Source organism: Patiria miniata, unplaced genomic scaffold (assembly GCF_015706575.1).
Source record: "Patiria miniata isolate m_02_andy unplaced genomic scaffold, ASM1570657v1 HiC_scaffold_7, whole genome shotgun sequence".
NCBI classification, from domain to species: Eukaryota; Metazoa; Echinodermata; class Asteroidea; order Valvatida; family Asterinidae; genus Patiria; species Patiria miniata.
The window spans coordinates 3,714,326-3,730,960 of NW_024037074.1; the positions used below are offsets into that span (position 1 = coordinate 3,714,326).

Consider the following 16,635-nt stretch of genomic DNA (forward strand, 5'->3'; position numbering starts at 1 on the left):
CCTTTTTTTGTGCGTAAAAAAAATCGAAATTGTTTTCTGAACAAAATTTATTGTTGAGAAATAAGTTTGTATATCTGGCTTGCCATCATTTTGCACATGCAATCGGTGTACATTGTTTTGCATTGGCCATAAAAATCTGCTCTCTGCCGATTTCTCCAACATTGATGAAAGTTTGAAACTGTTGCCCTTGACTATCGAGGGAAACCATAGCGACAGAGGTTGAATGGTACAGTTAGAGATGATATTCAGTATTATTGCGGTTTGTGTTTTCGCTCATGCGATCACCGGCACTGCGTAAATTAATGAAAATGTGCTACTTGCAACCTGACAGGAACACCGCTTTTTCTTCATAGGCGCCCTAGGCCTGTTGTGCCCATTCTTGAAAATCACGCAATCTTAAGAATGCGCGCGCATTCTTAAGAATGAGCGCGCATTCTTAAGAATGAGCACGCGTTCTTAAGAATGAGCGCTCATTCTTAAGATTGTGTGGGAATATCACGTGCACAATTTATGAATTTTGCGCAATCTTAACAAACATTGCACGACATAATTATGTTAAATGAAATATATAGCGGTTAAAAAGGGAAACAAGTTATATAAAGAGGAAAGAAAATGTTCTATGCTTCGATCTGTACTCGTATAACTACGATAATTTGAATCAAATTAAACCTGTTATTATTGCTTTTTTCTGCCCACTATGGGAAGTTTTGTAATAACGGAGGACTGGGAACTAGTCTGGGAAGTGCTTTGTTTAGGCTAGATAAGTTACGAGTCCCTGTATGTATCATATGCATGCCACGAAAAAAAAACGATGTCCAGAGGCTGCCAAAATTGCTCTTTTGACTAGATAGAATCCAGCTCTGCGACGTAATGGTGGGGTGTGAACAATAAATTGGTGGCAATTTAAATGGGAAATAGCATTAGCACTATGGGATGTCGCAGTATTCATTCTCATTCTTCACATTCTTCATTCTTACTTCCCCCCCCCCCCCCCGCTTTTATTATCCCAAAAATCAGAATTCTTTCCACTATTATTATGTCTCTTATTTTTTTCCTGGTCCCCCCCCCCCCCAATATCAATACGCGTATACTTGTCATATCCACTCTACTTTTCAGCGCCTTGCGTTGCAACAGTATAATTATTAAGAATCAGTGAACGAGGATGCAGCTAGACTTGCCAAGCGCAGCCGGTGCTCGGCATCGACAAGACCGTTATCTTGTCGCGCATTCTTAAGAATGTGCGCTCAATCTGGAAGAGTTATTTTTTGCGAAGATTGTGCAAGGATCCAGTTGCACAATCATAAGAATGTGCATGCGCATTCTTAAGAATGGGTGATTTTCAAGAAAGCGCACAACAGGCCTATCGATCATCTCAATCAGTGAATAGGGCCTAGGCCTAGGCCTAATTCATTTTTGCAAATTTTATGAATGACCTTCAATTCATTGAATTGAAGGTCATTCATAAAATTTGCAAAAAATGATAAGACATGAAATCTGGGACTGAGAAACGTTTCCAAATTTGTTAGGAAATACTTAAAAAAGTTTCTGGATGATAGACTTTGTAGGCCTACACAATAATCGGGGAAGTGGCGTCAGGTTGCAACCTTTTTTTTCCACATGATTTACAATTATCAGATGAATATAACAAAATGGAAAGAATTCCATATCTAGACATCACTTGTTTTCCAAGTAAGTTCTAAATGCTTCAACATTTTCCCTACTAAATTTGACTTTTTACTTTTAGGACGTTATCGCTCTCTGATGGCTGATATATCATTGCAGGGAAATATTAGTGATGGCCATAAGGAATTCTTTCCAACAAAAGTTTGATGACATTAACAGGGCCTAAAATGTTACCCTGCGTAACTGGAATACACACATTTTTATTTTGGGGAGAGGGGTTCATAATTTCTCTCTGCTTTTAATTGTTTTTGTATTTATTTCTTTACTCAACTCTCTGTGACAGACTATGGCCCCAGAGAAGTCCCCAGATGGCCGTGAGAGATTACGAGGATGGCTCAACCAATCGCTGCGTGTCAGGATGACTGATGGTCGCACCCTGATTGGTCTGTTCCTGTGCACCGACAAAGACCAGAATGTGATCCTCGGTTCATGTGAGGAATACCTCACCGCAACGGGTAAAAGATCACACATTTGAACGCCTCTTGAGTTTAAGCGATGGTCAAACATCATGACAAAACTCCTTGATCCTGGCCCCCTGCTGTGCATTAAGATGGGCGTGGCTTTTTGGTAACCAGTGATGGAACCATGCCTCGAAAATCGTATGAATGTTGGCAAAGTACTTAAGCGCAAAATAATTGTGCCACCTATTGTCCAATAGAGTCCAGGATTGTCCGCTTTGAATAGCGTCGCCAATGGTAAAATGGTGTCTTATTATTTAGTATTATTATTATTAATCATTTCTGGTAGTGAAAGCAAGGATTCCTCAAAAGCGCCCTAGGCACTGTAGCTCGCAAGCCTGAAGAAACCTGTGAAGAGAAGACAATGAGAAGAAGTTACAGTTTTAGAGGTTGGAGGAAAAGCCCAGAAGAATATTCTGGGGAAAACCCACGGAATCAGGCAGGGACTGAAAACCCAATCCACATATTGGCCCAGGTGGGATTCGAACCCGGGTCACAGCGGTGGAAGGCGAGGAAAGTACCGCTACGCCAACCTACCGCCCCCCCCCCTGCCCCCCCCCCCCAGCACAGGTGGTCTGGCGGTATTTTGTCCCCTCCGCCAGGCAAATTGGCCAGGCAATTCCCTGGCCACGAAAAGGCCCACATTACCCTTTTCCCTTGATAATGAAGCACCAAGTCAATTATCTGAAGTCAATTTTATCTCCTTTTTCTTTCCATCCAGACGCTGGACAGAAGGAAGAACCGAGAGTGCTCGGTCTCGCGATGGTGCCCGGCCAGCACATTGTCTCCATTGAAATCGACAAGATGGACCACAAACAGTGACCCAGTGGAAATTTAAGTATTGGCCTGGCCATCCCTGCAAGCAGTTATGAGGCTACCATAAACGATACTGCCCGATGTCTGATGGTATTTCATTCTGACCACTTTCACTTTGAATGGCACCTTCTAGTGTCAGATTAGGTCCGACTCTCTCCAGCCTGTTGGTCAGTAAAGTTCAGCGAACAACTTTGGCTGCCGTGGGATGTTGGCAGGTGTGGTTATACATACATCCCTCAAGACAATTGGATCTGATGATGTCAGTGCCTACTACTACATGCAGGGGCAGTGCTAACTTTCGGTCAGGTTTAACTCTTTCCTCTAGTTCACAGTGGTCTTTGATGGTTGGACTACTGTAGTCCTCTGCAGAACCAGCATACTGCTAGGGTTGAACCAAGAGCATTGGTTGCAGGACTTTGGCCAGTTTGACTACAGCTTGTCGTTAAATGCAAACTTAAAACACCCATAACTTGTCAATGGAATGTCCGATGGAAGTGCAATAAATGGGCTCCGTGCGCCAACGAAAGAGGGTGCCCTTTTACCTAGCAACGACGTCCCATGGGCGGGACATTTAGTGTGTAATGCACTGTTCCTTGTGTGTAATGCACATACACCAGGGGATTTGTACTTTGTACACGCAGTGGTGGTACGGCTGTGCGTCGCGGCAAAATTGCAGTCAGGCAAGATGGCGTCAGTCGGTCACCCCCAACTGAACTTTCTTTGCCGGTGAGGGGGTACATTGTACTTGTGAACAGAGCGGATGGTGTCATAAGAAATTTTTTGTCTCTTTCCTAATGCCTGCAGACCCTCATTTCGACCTCTGCCAAGTTCTGTCTCATTTTGCAAGAACACTTCACATTTGTAGGAAATATGCCAGAAAAATAAGAATACAATTTAAAGAAAAGTTTGAAATTTTGCAGTACATGTGTACTTCGCAGGTGGATTGACTTTCACCACTGGTGACAATTGGGCAAGATCCAATAGTGTTCGATAGATTTGCCGTTTTAAAAATTGCATTTTTGAATATTCTTGCAGTGGACATGTAAACACATCAGCTGTTCCCATTGTTTCTGTACAAACCATGTGTTAAACTTAGCCACTGTAAACAGTCTGTCATAGCAAATATCGCTCTGTGGCAAGACCTTGGAGTGTTGCAAAATCTGAAGCTATGATGAGAAGTATTTTACAAATATTGTACTAATGACTCTCAAGAGTCAGTATTTGACTAAGTCTTAGTTTTAAAATTTGGCCGATACATTTTGTCGTCTCAAAAATTTTATTTTCTGGCCGAAATAATCCTGTTGTCAAGTGGTTGAAAAGGATTGACAGAACCATAATGTGAAAAGCACATTCGAAACCTTTTTTTTTTCGAAAAAGGTGTCATTTATTACCTTTTCTTTACACAGTATCAAAAGTATAAAAAATAAACTCCAGTCACAAAATAGTACAAAAATCATCTCATTTCTTTGATATATTTCATTGGTATACATGTGATAAACTTGGTATTCTTAACAAACTCTATACAAAAGGTTATAAAAAAGATTATAAAAAAAAAAGAATACAAGCTTTTTTCTTAACATTTACGTGAATTGAAGCAATAAGTGCATTGAGACTAAATGTACTTTTATTTTTACTTTTTTAAACCTTAAAATTGGCATGAAAATAGGCATGAAAATAGATGAACGCTATTGTGTGTTGTAAGGTACAATAAAAAAGTTTTTTTTTTCACACACTACATGTACTTTCCTATAACACAGAGTTGAAGCTAATGAATGTCGTTTCAGTTAAAATGGAAAATCTCTGCAACTTTCCTTAATTAGGGCATGTTATTCGTTTCTCATAGGTTACCCTGAGAAGAGGCCCTGTTGCGACATAATTCAGAGATCATCTCAGGATAAACATTTTCATTTCATTGAAAATCTACTCTTTGGGTTGCAAGGCACTGGCTGCATACCCCCCCCCCCCAACTATCCCTGACCTTCGGATGGGACGTAAAGCCATAGGTCCAGTGCGTTGTGTAATGCAATGCACGTAAAAGAACCCATTAACACTTATCCCTAAGAGAAAGGGTTTGCCCCAGTGTTCTCTGGCCTCCCGTTAAAACTCCCACACGGAGTAATTAGGAGAAGTAACCCAGTAACACTTATCACTAAGAGAAGGGGTTTGCCCTGGTGTTTCTGGCCTCCCGTTAAAACTCCCACGCGGAGTAATTAGGAGAAGTAACCAAGTAACACTTATCGCTAAGAGAAGGGGTTTGCCCCGGTGTTTCTGGTCTCCCGTTAAAACTCCCACGCAGACTATTTAGGAGAAGAACCTGCCAAGAACCAAGATATAAAGGCTCATATACTTCAAGCTAATGCGAACTTCAAGCAAATTTTGTGTCGCATTATAACATTCACGGCAAACGCTCGGAGTTCAAACTACAGGTCATCGTGGACGTGAGTCTTCCTTCTCTCACTGTGTAATCTTTTCCTTTCTGTCTCCCATAACAAATCTGTGCATGCAAAAACAAAAATGTGATCAGGCACGTTGAGTTGCCAGTATTTTAAGAACACGCAGAAACAGTATAATGTGATTGGTTGTAGCATTTTGTGACGCTGATTCTGATTGGCTAATAAAGATCAATTTTATTTTATGCAAAAAAATAATAGTAACAATAATTAAGGATTCTTATATAGCGCTTTTTAACAAAGATCAGAGCCCTTTACATTATTATTTCCCCTGATCATTGGGCAAATTAAACATTCCAAATACCATCTCAGCTCCCTGGGGAGTATACAGCTCGATGCAGCCTGTTAGGCGCAATGAAGCTAATTCAATCACAATAACCATCTCTGCCCTCACAGGTACCCATTTACTCCTGGGTGGAGAGAAGCAATGAGTGACAAAGTGCCTTTCCCAAGGGCACACGCACCATGACCCCAGGCTGGACTAGAACCCACAACCCGCAGCTTTACCGGCAGACCATGATTCCAATGCCCTTAACCACGAGGCCACAGCACTCCACAAGGTGATCTCTCAACTATTAAGGAAAAAAATAAAAAGTTTCAGAATTGTATGCTAATGTCAAAAGCTTTTTTTGTTTTAATTGATTCTTACTTGATGAGTCAGGCTTGGCTTTCTTATTGTACATCACTAGTACTCTCTCCATGTTGTTGTGTAGCTCTGATCTGGAGATGAAACCATTGTCCTCCTTGTCCAAGATAGAAAGCAGCTGGCGAGATGCAAACAATTTCCAATTTTACTATCAAAATAGCTGTTACTATAAACTGACATACAGATAACATTCATTATTGCTCCCATTCACGCCGGGGCAAATGGGATTTACTATTCAACAGTTAGGATCATCCTTGTTTCATGGTGCGGTATTGTGTGCTGGTGTGCGCGTTGAGCGTTGCGCATATTGTTCCCAAGAGCCAGTAGCTACAGACAAGTTCAAACATTTCGTGAAGGGGTGGTTTGGAAGAGAGAAATAAGTTTCCCACCAATTTTGTATTGAAATAGAAGTTTATTTTAACTGTAAATCAAATGACAAGGATCTATTCCTCAATTACATAAACAAAATATCGAGTGGCTTTAATTGTGAAATGGGAGGAAAATTATTGCTCGGTAAAATCTTGACTTCTCCATTTCACTCGGAAAGTCCAGATTTTACCTTGTGATATTCCTCCCATTCCACTCTGAGCCACTCAATATTTGTATACCATTGACCAATCAACTTTTAGCATTTGAATTTGCACAGGTTTGCTGATAATGTGATAAGTGAATTTCTAAATAAACCACATTTAATTGTTTTAAAGTTGAATGAAGAAATTGAATGGAGAGGGTTTATAACCTGCGACCTCAAAAAATATTTTTTATTTTTTTTTCTGCATGCAATCCTACCTCTTTCCCTCCTTTGAGTGAGCCGCCAAACGCTTGGTAGAACTCCAAGAAATCTTCCCTGCGCAACTCCCCATTAGAGTTGGTGTCGGCCCTTTCCATGCACTGCATCAGGAAATCCCTAAGGAGACGAGGAACAAAATCTTAAAATGATCACTGGGAATTTCGTTTTTGAATAACTCATAGAAAGAAATCTTCAGATCCCACAACGTAAAGACAAACCAGCATATAAGAACTTGAAATGTTAACTTGTGTCCATCACTTTGAAGCAGTTTTCAGGGAACGGGTTATTATGAACATATTGACTGGCAAAGAGGTCACGAAGAGGGTTATTGTGAACATATTGACTGGCAAAGAGGTCAATAGTGAATGTCAGGAAGAGGGTTATTGTGAACATATTGACTGGCAAAGAGGTCACTAGTGAATGTCAGGGAGAGGGTTATTGTGAACATATTGACTGGCAAAGAGGTCACTAGTGAATGTCAGGGAGAGGGTTATTGTGAACATATTGACTGGCAAAGAGGTCACTAGTGAATGTCTATGCACCCCAAGGGAACTGTGAGTGACAAAAATATATCAGGATCTCGAGAGAGACAACGCAAGCAAAACAAAAGAACTTGGAAAAACTAACTTGTATCTATACGGTTAAAGCAATATCGAATGAGTGATTTTGGCATTTCCCGTGACGTGACAAAAATGGAGGAAAAACATCTTCACTTCTTACGCATGTAAAATGTTAAAGACTGATAATGAAGATTTAGGGCAGGTTAAATAAACTATAATCAGTAGGTTTGAGGAGATTAAACAGAAGTATTTTTTAACGTTTTTAAAAAAGGCTGCGTACACGGATTCCACGAATTGTTTACTTATCAAGTTCTTTTCCATGTACACACACGGGAACGCGAGGCTTCCAGTATATGTTGCCGTATGGGTTTAGCAAAACTTTAATAACCTTTATATTGGCTTGTGACACTATTTACCTAATAGCTTGAGGGGAGAAGCTTGCATACTCATAGTCCTCTGTGTTGGCGCTGTCGCCATCTAGGATGTTGGCCAACGTTTTCAGGGTGCCCAAGGATAGACCGCTCAGCTCTCCAGCGCAGGATACCTTACCATCACCGTTGGTGTCCAAAATTCTCATCATCTGCAGATAAAAAAAAAGGACAAAAATTTAGTTTAGCATTACAATAAAGGAGAGTATAGGATTTTCGAGTGTATTATTGCACAGCTCAGTTCCACAGCAGTCACATTTTTCCACGTCATAAGTCCGAGTGCCGACACTAGTATGGTTTTATCATTGTAATTTTCTGGTCAAATCTCACAAAGAATTATTCCAGTGCGAACATAGCTTTACGTGCACTCACCTTCTCTGTAGCTTCCATAAGCATTTGTTTAATGTCCTCTTTGTCTTCTTGAAACTAACAAGAATGAAATCAACACGGAAAAAAAGAACAATCAGTGGGGCAAATAATTATCAAAAAAAGTTGGGCTGGTTGACTGAAAGAGAAAAGCTGAAAAAGGATGGCTAACATTTGACTAAGGTCGGGTCCAAGTTACTTAGCGACGGCTGGAAATAACATATGGGTCTATGGGCTCCGTGCGCCGACAAAGAGGGCGCCGTTTTACCTAGCAACGACGTCCCATGGGCGGGACATTTCGCTGGTTGACACGCACCGTTCCTTGTGTGTGACGCACATACACCAGGGGATTTGTACTATGTACAGGCAGTGGCCGCACTTCGCGGCAAATGAATTGCAGTCAGGCAAGATGGCGTCGGTCGGTCACCCCCAACTGTACTTCCTTCCTGTGAACGGAGCGGATAGGAAGTGGCTGCATTACATTTACCTGTCCATGATTGCTGTTCAAGATGTGGTTGGGAGATTCATCATCTGGTTCATCTAAACCATACTCCTGCAAGATAATGTGACAATAAGGAAATGCATGTTACATTTTGATAAATGTGACCTGCTATGGCATAATGAGGAATAACCCCCATCCTTGACTCTTTGAGTTTTATACCATGTAAAAGAAGAACTCTTTAGCTTTGTAATGATACCAAATTTATTTCTGTAACTCATTTACTTTCAAAGATATGCCGCGGGAAAGTCAGTACTAGTAGTGCGTTGCCGAACTTCTGCGAACTCATTTCGAGAAAAACAGCTTCAAAAAAAGTTGTGTGTTGCGCGTTGTTGCATTGCAAGCTTTATGTGCAATGTGTTTGTACATATGCATGTGAAACAATATTGTTACATTGTAAACAGTTTCTGAGTGCACACTGTGTAGGCACGCGCTCACAGATTGGACCGGTGCTGCAATATACATCACGTATGTAAGGAACAACACTTACAGCGCATGCTCTATTGCCTATTCATACAATGTGGTCCAATCAGATGGTGTTATTTCCATTACGTAGTGAAGCCCCGTGAACTAGACATTGTCTTTGGCAATGCAACATTGCATTTTGTGCACCATTTTCCACAGCTGATCATGAGTGGTTAGGCTATATACTACAGACTAATGACACTGCTATAAATAAACAGAGCAGGCAATACGCTTTCGAATGGTAACACACAAAAGTATTCACAAATCGATTCTCTTAAAAAAGCGAATGCGAATGCGAACGCGAATTTGTGATGCCACGGCAAGATTTCGCACCACGATTTCGCAAAAACAGGACTACAGGTAAAGGAGGTCCAGAATGGGGCAGTGCTTGGGAAGAAACTGGGTGGATGTTTCCTAAAATTTGCTTTGGGTACAGCGATTGTACATGTATACGGATGTGAACAGCTGGAAGATTGGGTGAAATGGTACAAGTTTACCAATGTTTGCTAAAACGTGGGAACTTTAATTTTACAGTTCTAACATACCTCCAAAAGTCCCGTCAGCATTAACGGCTGGTTTAACACTCCCAGGGAACTACACCACTCCTTCAAAGTGTCACTATTCAAAAATTGAGAATATAAAAGATAAAAGATACTTACTTTATGATACATAAATCACTGATGTAGCAATTTAGTATGCACTGTATGCTTTAGTAACATCCAAAAACTTGCAAAAAAACCCCCAAAACTCAAAGGCTTGTTTGGAAGGGATGTGAACCAAAGACCTCCTCCTTAATAGTGCAGACATCTTAACCACTCAAACACACAGCTGTTTTACTGGGCCTGACTGGGTACCGCATTGGACGGTAGTAGGCCTGTGCATCAAGAAGCTGTCCATTGTTATACTCGATTTGACTGGATCTCATAGCTACATGTACATGTACGCCAAGAAATCAGTGTCCCTTTATTTAAGCATGACATTATTATTAGTGGTACTACAACATAATTGAACACTATATTACTTCAAGCAGGACAAGTTAAGTTGATGAAATTTGTGTCCATATGCAGGATGCGGAGTGCGGTATGGATCGAGACCGTGCTATATGGTTATATGTAGCACGGCTTGTTGCCATGGATCGACCAATCAGGATCGAGGATTCAAGTTTACTTGAAGATAAAGCTTGATGTCTGCACTAGAAAGCAGGAGGTTGTGGGTTCGAGTCCACCTGAGTGATTTTTTTTTTCAACTTTCACTCGGGAGGTATATACAGTGTTAAATACATCGGTGAAGGGCAAAATCTAATATTGATTTACATCATCCCGATGCAAATTCCACATCAGATTTGAGCCAGCCAACAACCAGCCAGACACGCAAGCTTGGTGGTCGAGTGGTAATAGACGTCTGCACTAGAAAGCAGGTCTTGGGTTTGAGTCCCACCCGAGTGATTTTTGTCCGACTTTCACTCAGGAGGTAACACACTGAGTATACAGTGTTTATACGTCGGTGAAGGGCAAAACCTAACATTGATTTACATCACCCCGATGCAAATTCCATCTTATGAATCAGCTTGACATGTCGGTTTTTTTACTTTTTGGTGGATAGGCCTATCACTCACTTGAGTTCAAATGGATCAGTATCTCCCATTGTCTGATCACCATATCCATCGTAGGTGTACACCATGTTGACCTCACTCAGGGGGGTATAGTGCAGGTCATCGTCATGGCAACCACTCAAGTCGACCTCAGTCAGGCGGGAGAACAGGACGGAGACCGCTTGGTTTCTGTCGTAGGAGCGCACTTGGTGCCAGTAACCTTGACAACAAATTGACAAGAGATTTTGAAAATGTAAAACAAAATGGAAAATCATACAGGTTCCCATGCTTAACGAGACATTACGTCCTGCAATGCACCCAAATTGAGCTACACAACGCGTTTTAAATGAAATGATGTTGATTGGAAAGAGCATTTTATAGTAGGGTATTAAGGTCCACACAACCACCCTTTACAAACTGGGCGTTTTGGTGTTATTCTTGCAAGAACCATGCGAGAAAAAATTTTGGGGGTCAAAAATTTAAATGACTCCCAAAAATCAAGCTGTTGAGTGCTAGTTGTGAATCCTGCTGCGGAGTGCATCGCATTCTGCAGACGTGCGAGAAACAACATTCCTTTGTTGGTGCTGTGTGCATTATGTGACACGCGTGTACCATACACTGAATGGACACAGCTGGAATATGTATGCGTATGCCACAAAATGTCCGCCATGTCCAATGTACACAACCAAGGCCCAATTTCACGGCGCTGCTTAGCACAAAAATTTGCTTAGTACAAAAATAGTCTGGCTTATAAAAGCAGGTAACCAGCCAAAACTCCATGTGATGTATATTGCTCGTGATCAGTATTCAGCTGTTGTTTGCTTAGCATGAAAATCACATGGAGTTTTGGCTGGTAACCTGCTTTCATAAACCAGACTTTTTTTGTGCTAAGCAAATTTTTGTGCTTAGCAGCGCCGTGAAATTGGCCCCAGGTTTGTTCGTCTTTTCTCAGGAACGGTAAGACATAAGGTTAGTTTCCTTTCAACAAGACCTTTGAAATGGGATGAGCAAACAATCCATGGCATAAAATGATCGGGGATATATATGCCTCTTTAATTGAATCTTTCAGTATCATGACTTGATCTGCAAGCAATTCCCATTGTGAAATATTTTACATCAGCTTTTCATTCATAAATTTATTGCACACAATTAGTTCTTAATTTTCTTTTTATTCACCTTAAAGGGAAAAAACAAAATTTGCAAACATCAAAAAATAAAACTACCAAATCATTTTGAAATACCTTGCTGGACTGTTAGTGAATGACAGTGTAAAGCATCCTGTAAAATCATGGCACCTGGTATACTGTCATTTTCAAGAAAAGTGTTATTTTTGTATCAATTTCCAACGCTGATCGGCCGATCAGCGTTGGAAAAAATTGCCTTTTTTTCAAATACTGGCCCCAATTGACCATCGCACTTGTTTGCAATCGATTACACACCTATGAACGGGTACAAGCCAGCTAGACTGGTTCCCTGACCTTACAATTCCCCAATGTATATAAACTGCTCTGTTTCTTCTTATATGGAGTCAGGGAACCAGACTACAGGAAAATGATTGTTTTTCTTGGTTTTTATAGCATTTTCGAACCCAAAACCTCAAAAAAGTCAGTGTAACTATATTTGCTATATATTTCCAACCCTCCAATTCCATCCATTTCTGAAAATTACAGCAAAAGCAAATGATGTATATTCCCTTTAAATGAGCTTGTCAATATTTGAACTAGAGTTATATTCGATAGTGGGATGTGAAAAACTGGTCAGGTATTGAAAAATAAAAGTTTGACAACTCCATTTGGTGCTCGATCCAAGCCCTGTCCTTTCAGCCTAGTGCTCAAGGTTTGGGATTTGCGTGGAATTAAGTTTATTGCAAAAAATCCCTGTGACTTGAATTACGGACCCGACTTCATCACTGCACCTGCACTCACCATAGGGCAAGAAGAGACAATCTCCAGCCATGATGTTGGCATAGGACCAGTCGACATCGGCAAACGCTGGGTATCTCTCCAGATCAACGTTGTCTGGATCCAGGAGGGCGAAGCCGCCATAAGCTTCTACGTCTTCCTGCGAGGTGGAAATTGAACAATATAACTTACCAGGAGCATGTTCCTCTTAAATGCGAAAGATGCAAACTTTGCCAAAAATTTGAGAGTGGAACACACCAAAGAACTTAAAGTAAAAGTAAAGCCTGTCGCAAGCCAATGTGGCTCATCAGGCCGGCGTTTATCTCCGGTTTCAGTAGCATGAAATGACTGAGAATATTTCTACTCCCCCTGGATGGGATGCTAGTCCATCGCAGGTTACTCCCCAGCTAATGCCGGTACCCATTTATACTCCTGGGTGGAGAGGGGCAAGTGGGGGTGAAGTGGCTTGCCCAAGGACACAATATATGACCAGCAGCTGGATTCGAACCCCGGACCCTCTGATCATGAGTCACAAACCCTAACCACTTGGCCACACACTCCCCCAGAGGACTTGAACTTCAAAAAAAAAAAGAATAATTTTTTGAAGAACTTTTCTGCCAGGCGATGTAAAATTTAATACTCTATTTCTCCATCTGAAAATCTGAGCCTGAAAGCCTAGCGTTTGTGGCATAACATAAGACATCCTTGGTAGTGGTCTGAGAAAATGTGGTGGTCATCCTTTCTCCCTTTTCAGCATTTGACCGTTACCTTGGCGATAGGGATGCGATCTTCAAACGATGGATGGATGAAGATCCAGTCCTTCCGTCCAGCGTAGAGACAATTGATGGCATTGTCTGCATCGCGGTGGAGTAAGCTCTTGGTGCCACCACTGCTCATCCACAGATTGGCTTCTAAGATCCTGTCCCGGAACGTCCCGCATGTCAGAAATGGCAGAACGGACACCTCCCTCGACATCGCATCCGGCAACTGCGAGACGATGTAAGAATTTCTCTTTATGTAACTCGCCAGGAAATTTTCGATGGTGTCCTGTCCGAGTCCCTTGACTCCTGTCGGGGAGTCATCCTTCTCAGCTTTCGACTCAATCTTCACTTTCAGGTCGCCGTAATTTTTTAAGAGATAGTCGTCCGACCAGAGGTGCATACCTGGAGACTGCCGGGCCGCACCTCTGAACAGGACCGGACGGCGTTGACTGGCATAAAGATCCCAGAATTCCCTGGGCGGGGGCAGTGTTTCTAGGACTTCGATGTGGCCGATTGGGTCGCGGTGTTTGCCCAGTTGTTGCCCGTCACCCCGTAAAGAGTTTAATGACTCCACGGTTGAGACAAGGGCAAGAATGTTGATGACTGATGCAACAGTTTTTCTGCAAAGCAACCGTGTTGGTTTTGCCATGTTGATTTTCAAATCGAGTTTCACAAATCTGTTAAAAGAAAAAAAAAAAAAGAAACAACATGTTCCCCTGCTTTCCTCAAACCCAGTTCTTAGGCTCATGACATGGGAAATTCTCCATTTATTTAGAGCTGGAAGTGGGACCACTTTCTACAAGAAAAAAGTAGCCTACTTTACATGCTTATACCCCTAGTCCGAATAAGGACTCTACGAATCACCTTTTTTAACATTTGGACATGGTCGGGCGACCATGTCCAAATGTTAAAAAAAGCGATTCGTTGAATCCTACTCCTAGTTTATACTCAGACTAATTTACCCCCCCCCCCCTAGCCTGTTCCTTGCTCTATGGTAAAAAAATGTCTTGGGCGCGATCGGTCGATGAGCGCGATCAGTCGATCATGTCGAATACCTTTTCTTTCTGTAGCAGGCGCGGATCCGTCCCCCCGGCCCCTGCTCCGACCCCAAAAATATATCCTGGACCCTTCATTATCTGCACAGGTAACGCTTGCATATGCGCGCGTTATGTCACACACAAATTGAACGTGAGTACGTAGAAAAAGGACTGAGTAGCTCTAGGCATGTTAGGGGGTCTGACGATACTGGAAATAATGTAGGCCTAGGCTATTAGTACTGTGCACAAAATACGGACAGAGCCACCATGGTTAGGGGTCCATGGTTAGGGGGTATTTTTACACTATTCTGTTAATGTAGCGTAATAAAAATCGTCTGATTTGAACAGCGCTCCCATGCAAAGTAGATAGTGGATATTTTGCCGGAGGTAATGACGGCAAACTAACGATTACTAAAGGTTTGTTGGCGGCAATCCATATCAACAGAGGGCGCTGTACAAAAAACAGTAACTGCGCATGTTCAGTGCATATCCGGCAAACTAACGTTTACTAAAGGTTTGGCGTCTCCCGCAAAATATACACTGCCTTGAAAGTATGGTACGAGCCCTCAGCCCCCCCCCCCCCACGCCCCCATTGAAAGTATGGTACGAGCCCCAGTACGAGCCCCAGCCCCCTCCCCCCCCCCCCCCCCCCCAACCAACCAACCATGGAGGAACCAACCAAGCATGCCAAGTGTCCAGAGAAAAAAACCTGTCTGTCATTTCAGAATTTCACCTGGCGGATTTCCGATAAAATTTGCCCCCAAAACATACCCAAACTACCAAATGCGCCACTTACGGATCTAGAACAGATTAGAATTCAGGGTGATGGTACTAATGTCAATTTACGATTCGGTTGGAAAGTGAAATTTGCCGTTCTTTTCGTGCACCCATTGCACTGCGATCCATGCACAAGCGATTTTTTTGTGCAAGTCGAGCGCAATTAGAGTCCCCCACGCAAGTTTAAACTTGCGCGCGCAAGGGACTTGTGCGAGGGACTCCTGAAGCACGCAAATTACACCGCTCCATTTGAATTTGCGCGCGCAAGTTTAAACTTGCGCAAAGGCGATCGCAACCTTCTTTTGCGGGCGGGATTTTCATTGATGAAGAAAAAAAAAATCAAAACACGAGTACATGGAGAAATTATGGAATATATGAATGAATAAATAAATAAATAAAAAGGGGAATTCAATTAGCGTCTATGCAATCCGAATGAAAGTCAATGTGGATTTTTTGCGTGTAAAACATTACATTGTTACGATCATATTATTTTTGTTGTTGCACTGGGTCTCATGATATTCAATACAACTCTGACGCACATTGTGGAAAATCAGTGCACGAAGTTTCAGTTTCATACATCTTGTATTTCTTGAGTTATTCATCGGAAAACGAGTCGTTCATTTTGTTCAATAGTGCAGCATCGGCTGGTCTCGCACTTTAATATTCTTTCAGTAGAGGGCGCGCCACATAAATAGTGGTCTCGATAATTATCTATCACCAAACTCGTTTGGGGGCAACAACTCCAGAAATACCAGATGTATTAAATTGAATTTTTGAGTAGCGATTTGTCATTATGTTTAACATTAGGAGATTTTATTTCTGAAGAAACCGTCAAACAATGAAGCTATATTGACCGTAACAATACAGTGTTGCGACCAATGCAATCCGAATGAAAGTCAAAGTGGATTTTTCGCGTATAAAACATTACATTGTTACGATCATATTATTTTTGTTGTTGCACTGGTTCTCATGATATTCAATACACCTCTGACGCACATTGTGGAAAATCAGTGCACGAAATTTCAGTTTAATACATCTTGTATTTCTTGAGTTATTCATCGGAAAACGAGTCGTTCATTTTGTTCAATAGTGCAGCATCAGCTGGTCTCGCGCTTTAATATTCTTTCAGTAGAGGGCGCGCCACATAAATAGTGGTCTCGATAACTATCTACCACCAAACTCGTTTGGGAGGCAACAACTGCAGAAATACAAGACGTATTAAATTGAATTTTTGAGTAGTGATTTGTCATTAGGAGACTTAATTTCAAAAGAAACCGTCAAACAATGAAGCTATATTGACCGTAACAATACAAAGTTTTAAGCGCGACAAATGCAATCCGAATGAAAGTCAATGTGGATTTTTTGCCCCCCGTGTAAAACATCACATTATTACGATCCTATTATTTT

At 41.7% G+C, this 16,635-nt stretch overlaps 2 protein-coding genes across 3 annotated transcripts; one reads left to right on the plus strand and one right to left on the minus strand.

Annotated features, from left to right (window-relative positions):
• Positions 1-90: 90 nt before the first annotated feature.
• On the plus strand, positions 91-4,906 carry LOC119745335 (N-alpha-acetyltransferase 38, NatC auxiliary subunit-like). The gene is made up of 3 exons (XM_038221625.1): positions 91-226; positions 1,967-2,138; positions 2,863-4,906. Exons 1-3 carry the CDS (start codon positions 224-226, stop codon positions 2,961-2,963), a joined length of 276 nt encoding a protein of 91 aa, XP_038077553.1. The 5' UTR covers positions 91-223; the 3' UTR covers positions 2,964-4,906.
• LOC119745333 lies at positions 3,717-15,393 on the minus strand. Of its 2 annotated transcripts, none has more exons than XM_038221623.1 (11): positions 15,248-15,393; positions 13,422-14,091; positions 12,678-12,813; positions 10,777-10,972; positions 9,707-9,779; positions 8,685-8,750; positions 8,204-8,251; positions 7,820-7,983; positions 6,843-6,960; positions 6,057-6,171; positions 3,717-5,451 (listed from the first exon to the last, which is right to left on the minus strand). In XM_038221623.1, the coding sequence occupies exons 2-11, from the start codon at positions 14,061-14,063 to the stop codon at positions 5,378-5,380; spliced, it is 1,632 nt and encodes a 543-aa protein (XP_038077551.1). In that variant the 5' UTR covers positions 14,064-14,091; positions 15,248-15,393; the 3' UTR covers positions 3,717-5,377. The 2 variants fall into 2 exon arrangements, with proteins under 2 accessions (XP_038077551.1, XP_038077550.1); XM_038221622.1 differs by having other exon boundaries at positions 8,204-8,257.
• Between the last annotated feature and the right edge of the window lie 1,242 nt (positions 15,394-16,635).

What these genes read in the sequence shown, in the direction of transcription:
- LOC119745335 (XM_038221625.1), top strand. An exon ending in GGAATACCTCACCGCAACGG is followed by an intron (nt 2,139 to 2,862) that starts GTAAAAGATCAC and finishes CTTTCCATCCAG; the next exon opens with ACGCTGGACAGAAGGAAGAA.
- LOC119745333 (XM_038221622.1), bottom strand. Translation starts at nt 14,063, where the DNA reads ATGGCAAAACCAACACGGTTGCTTTGCAGAAAAACTGTTGCATCAGTC. An exon ending in ATCGCATCCCTATCGCCAAG is followed by an intron (nt 12,814 to 13,421) that starts GTAACGGTCAAA and finishes TCCACCTCGCAG; the next exon opens with GAAGACGTAGAAGCTTATGG. An exon ending in TTATGGAAGCTACAGAGAAG is followed by an intron (nt 7,984 to 8,203) that starts GTGAGTGCACGT and finishes TTTTATCTGCAG; the next exon opens with ATGATGAGAATTTTGGACAC.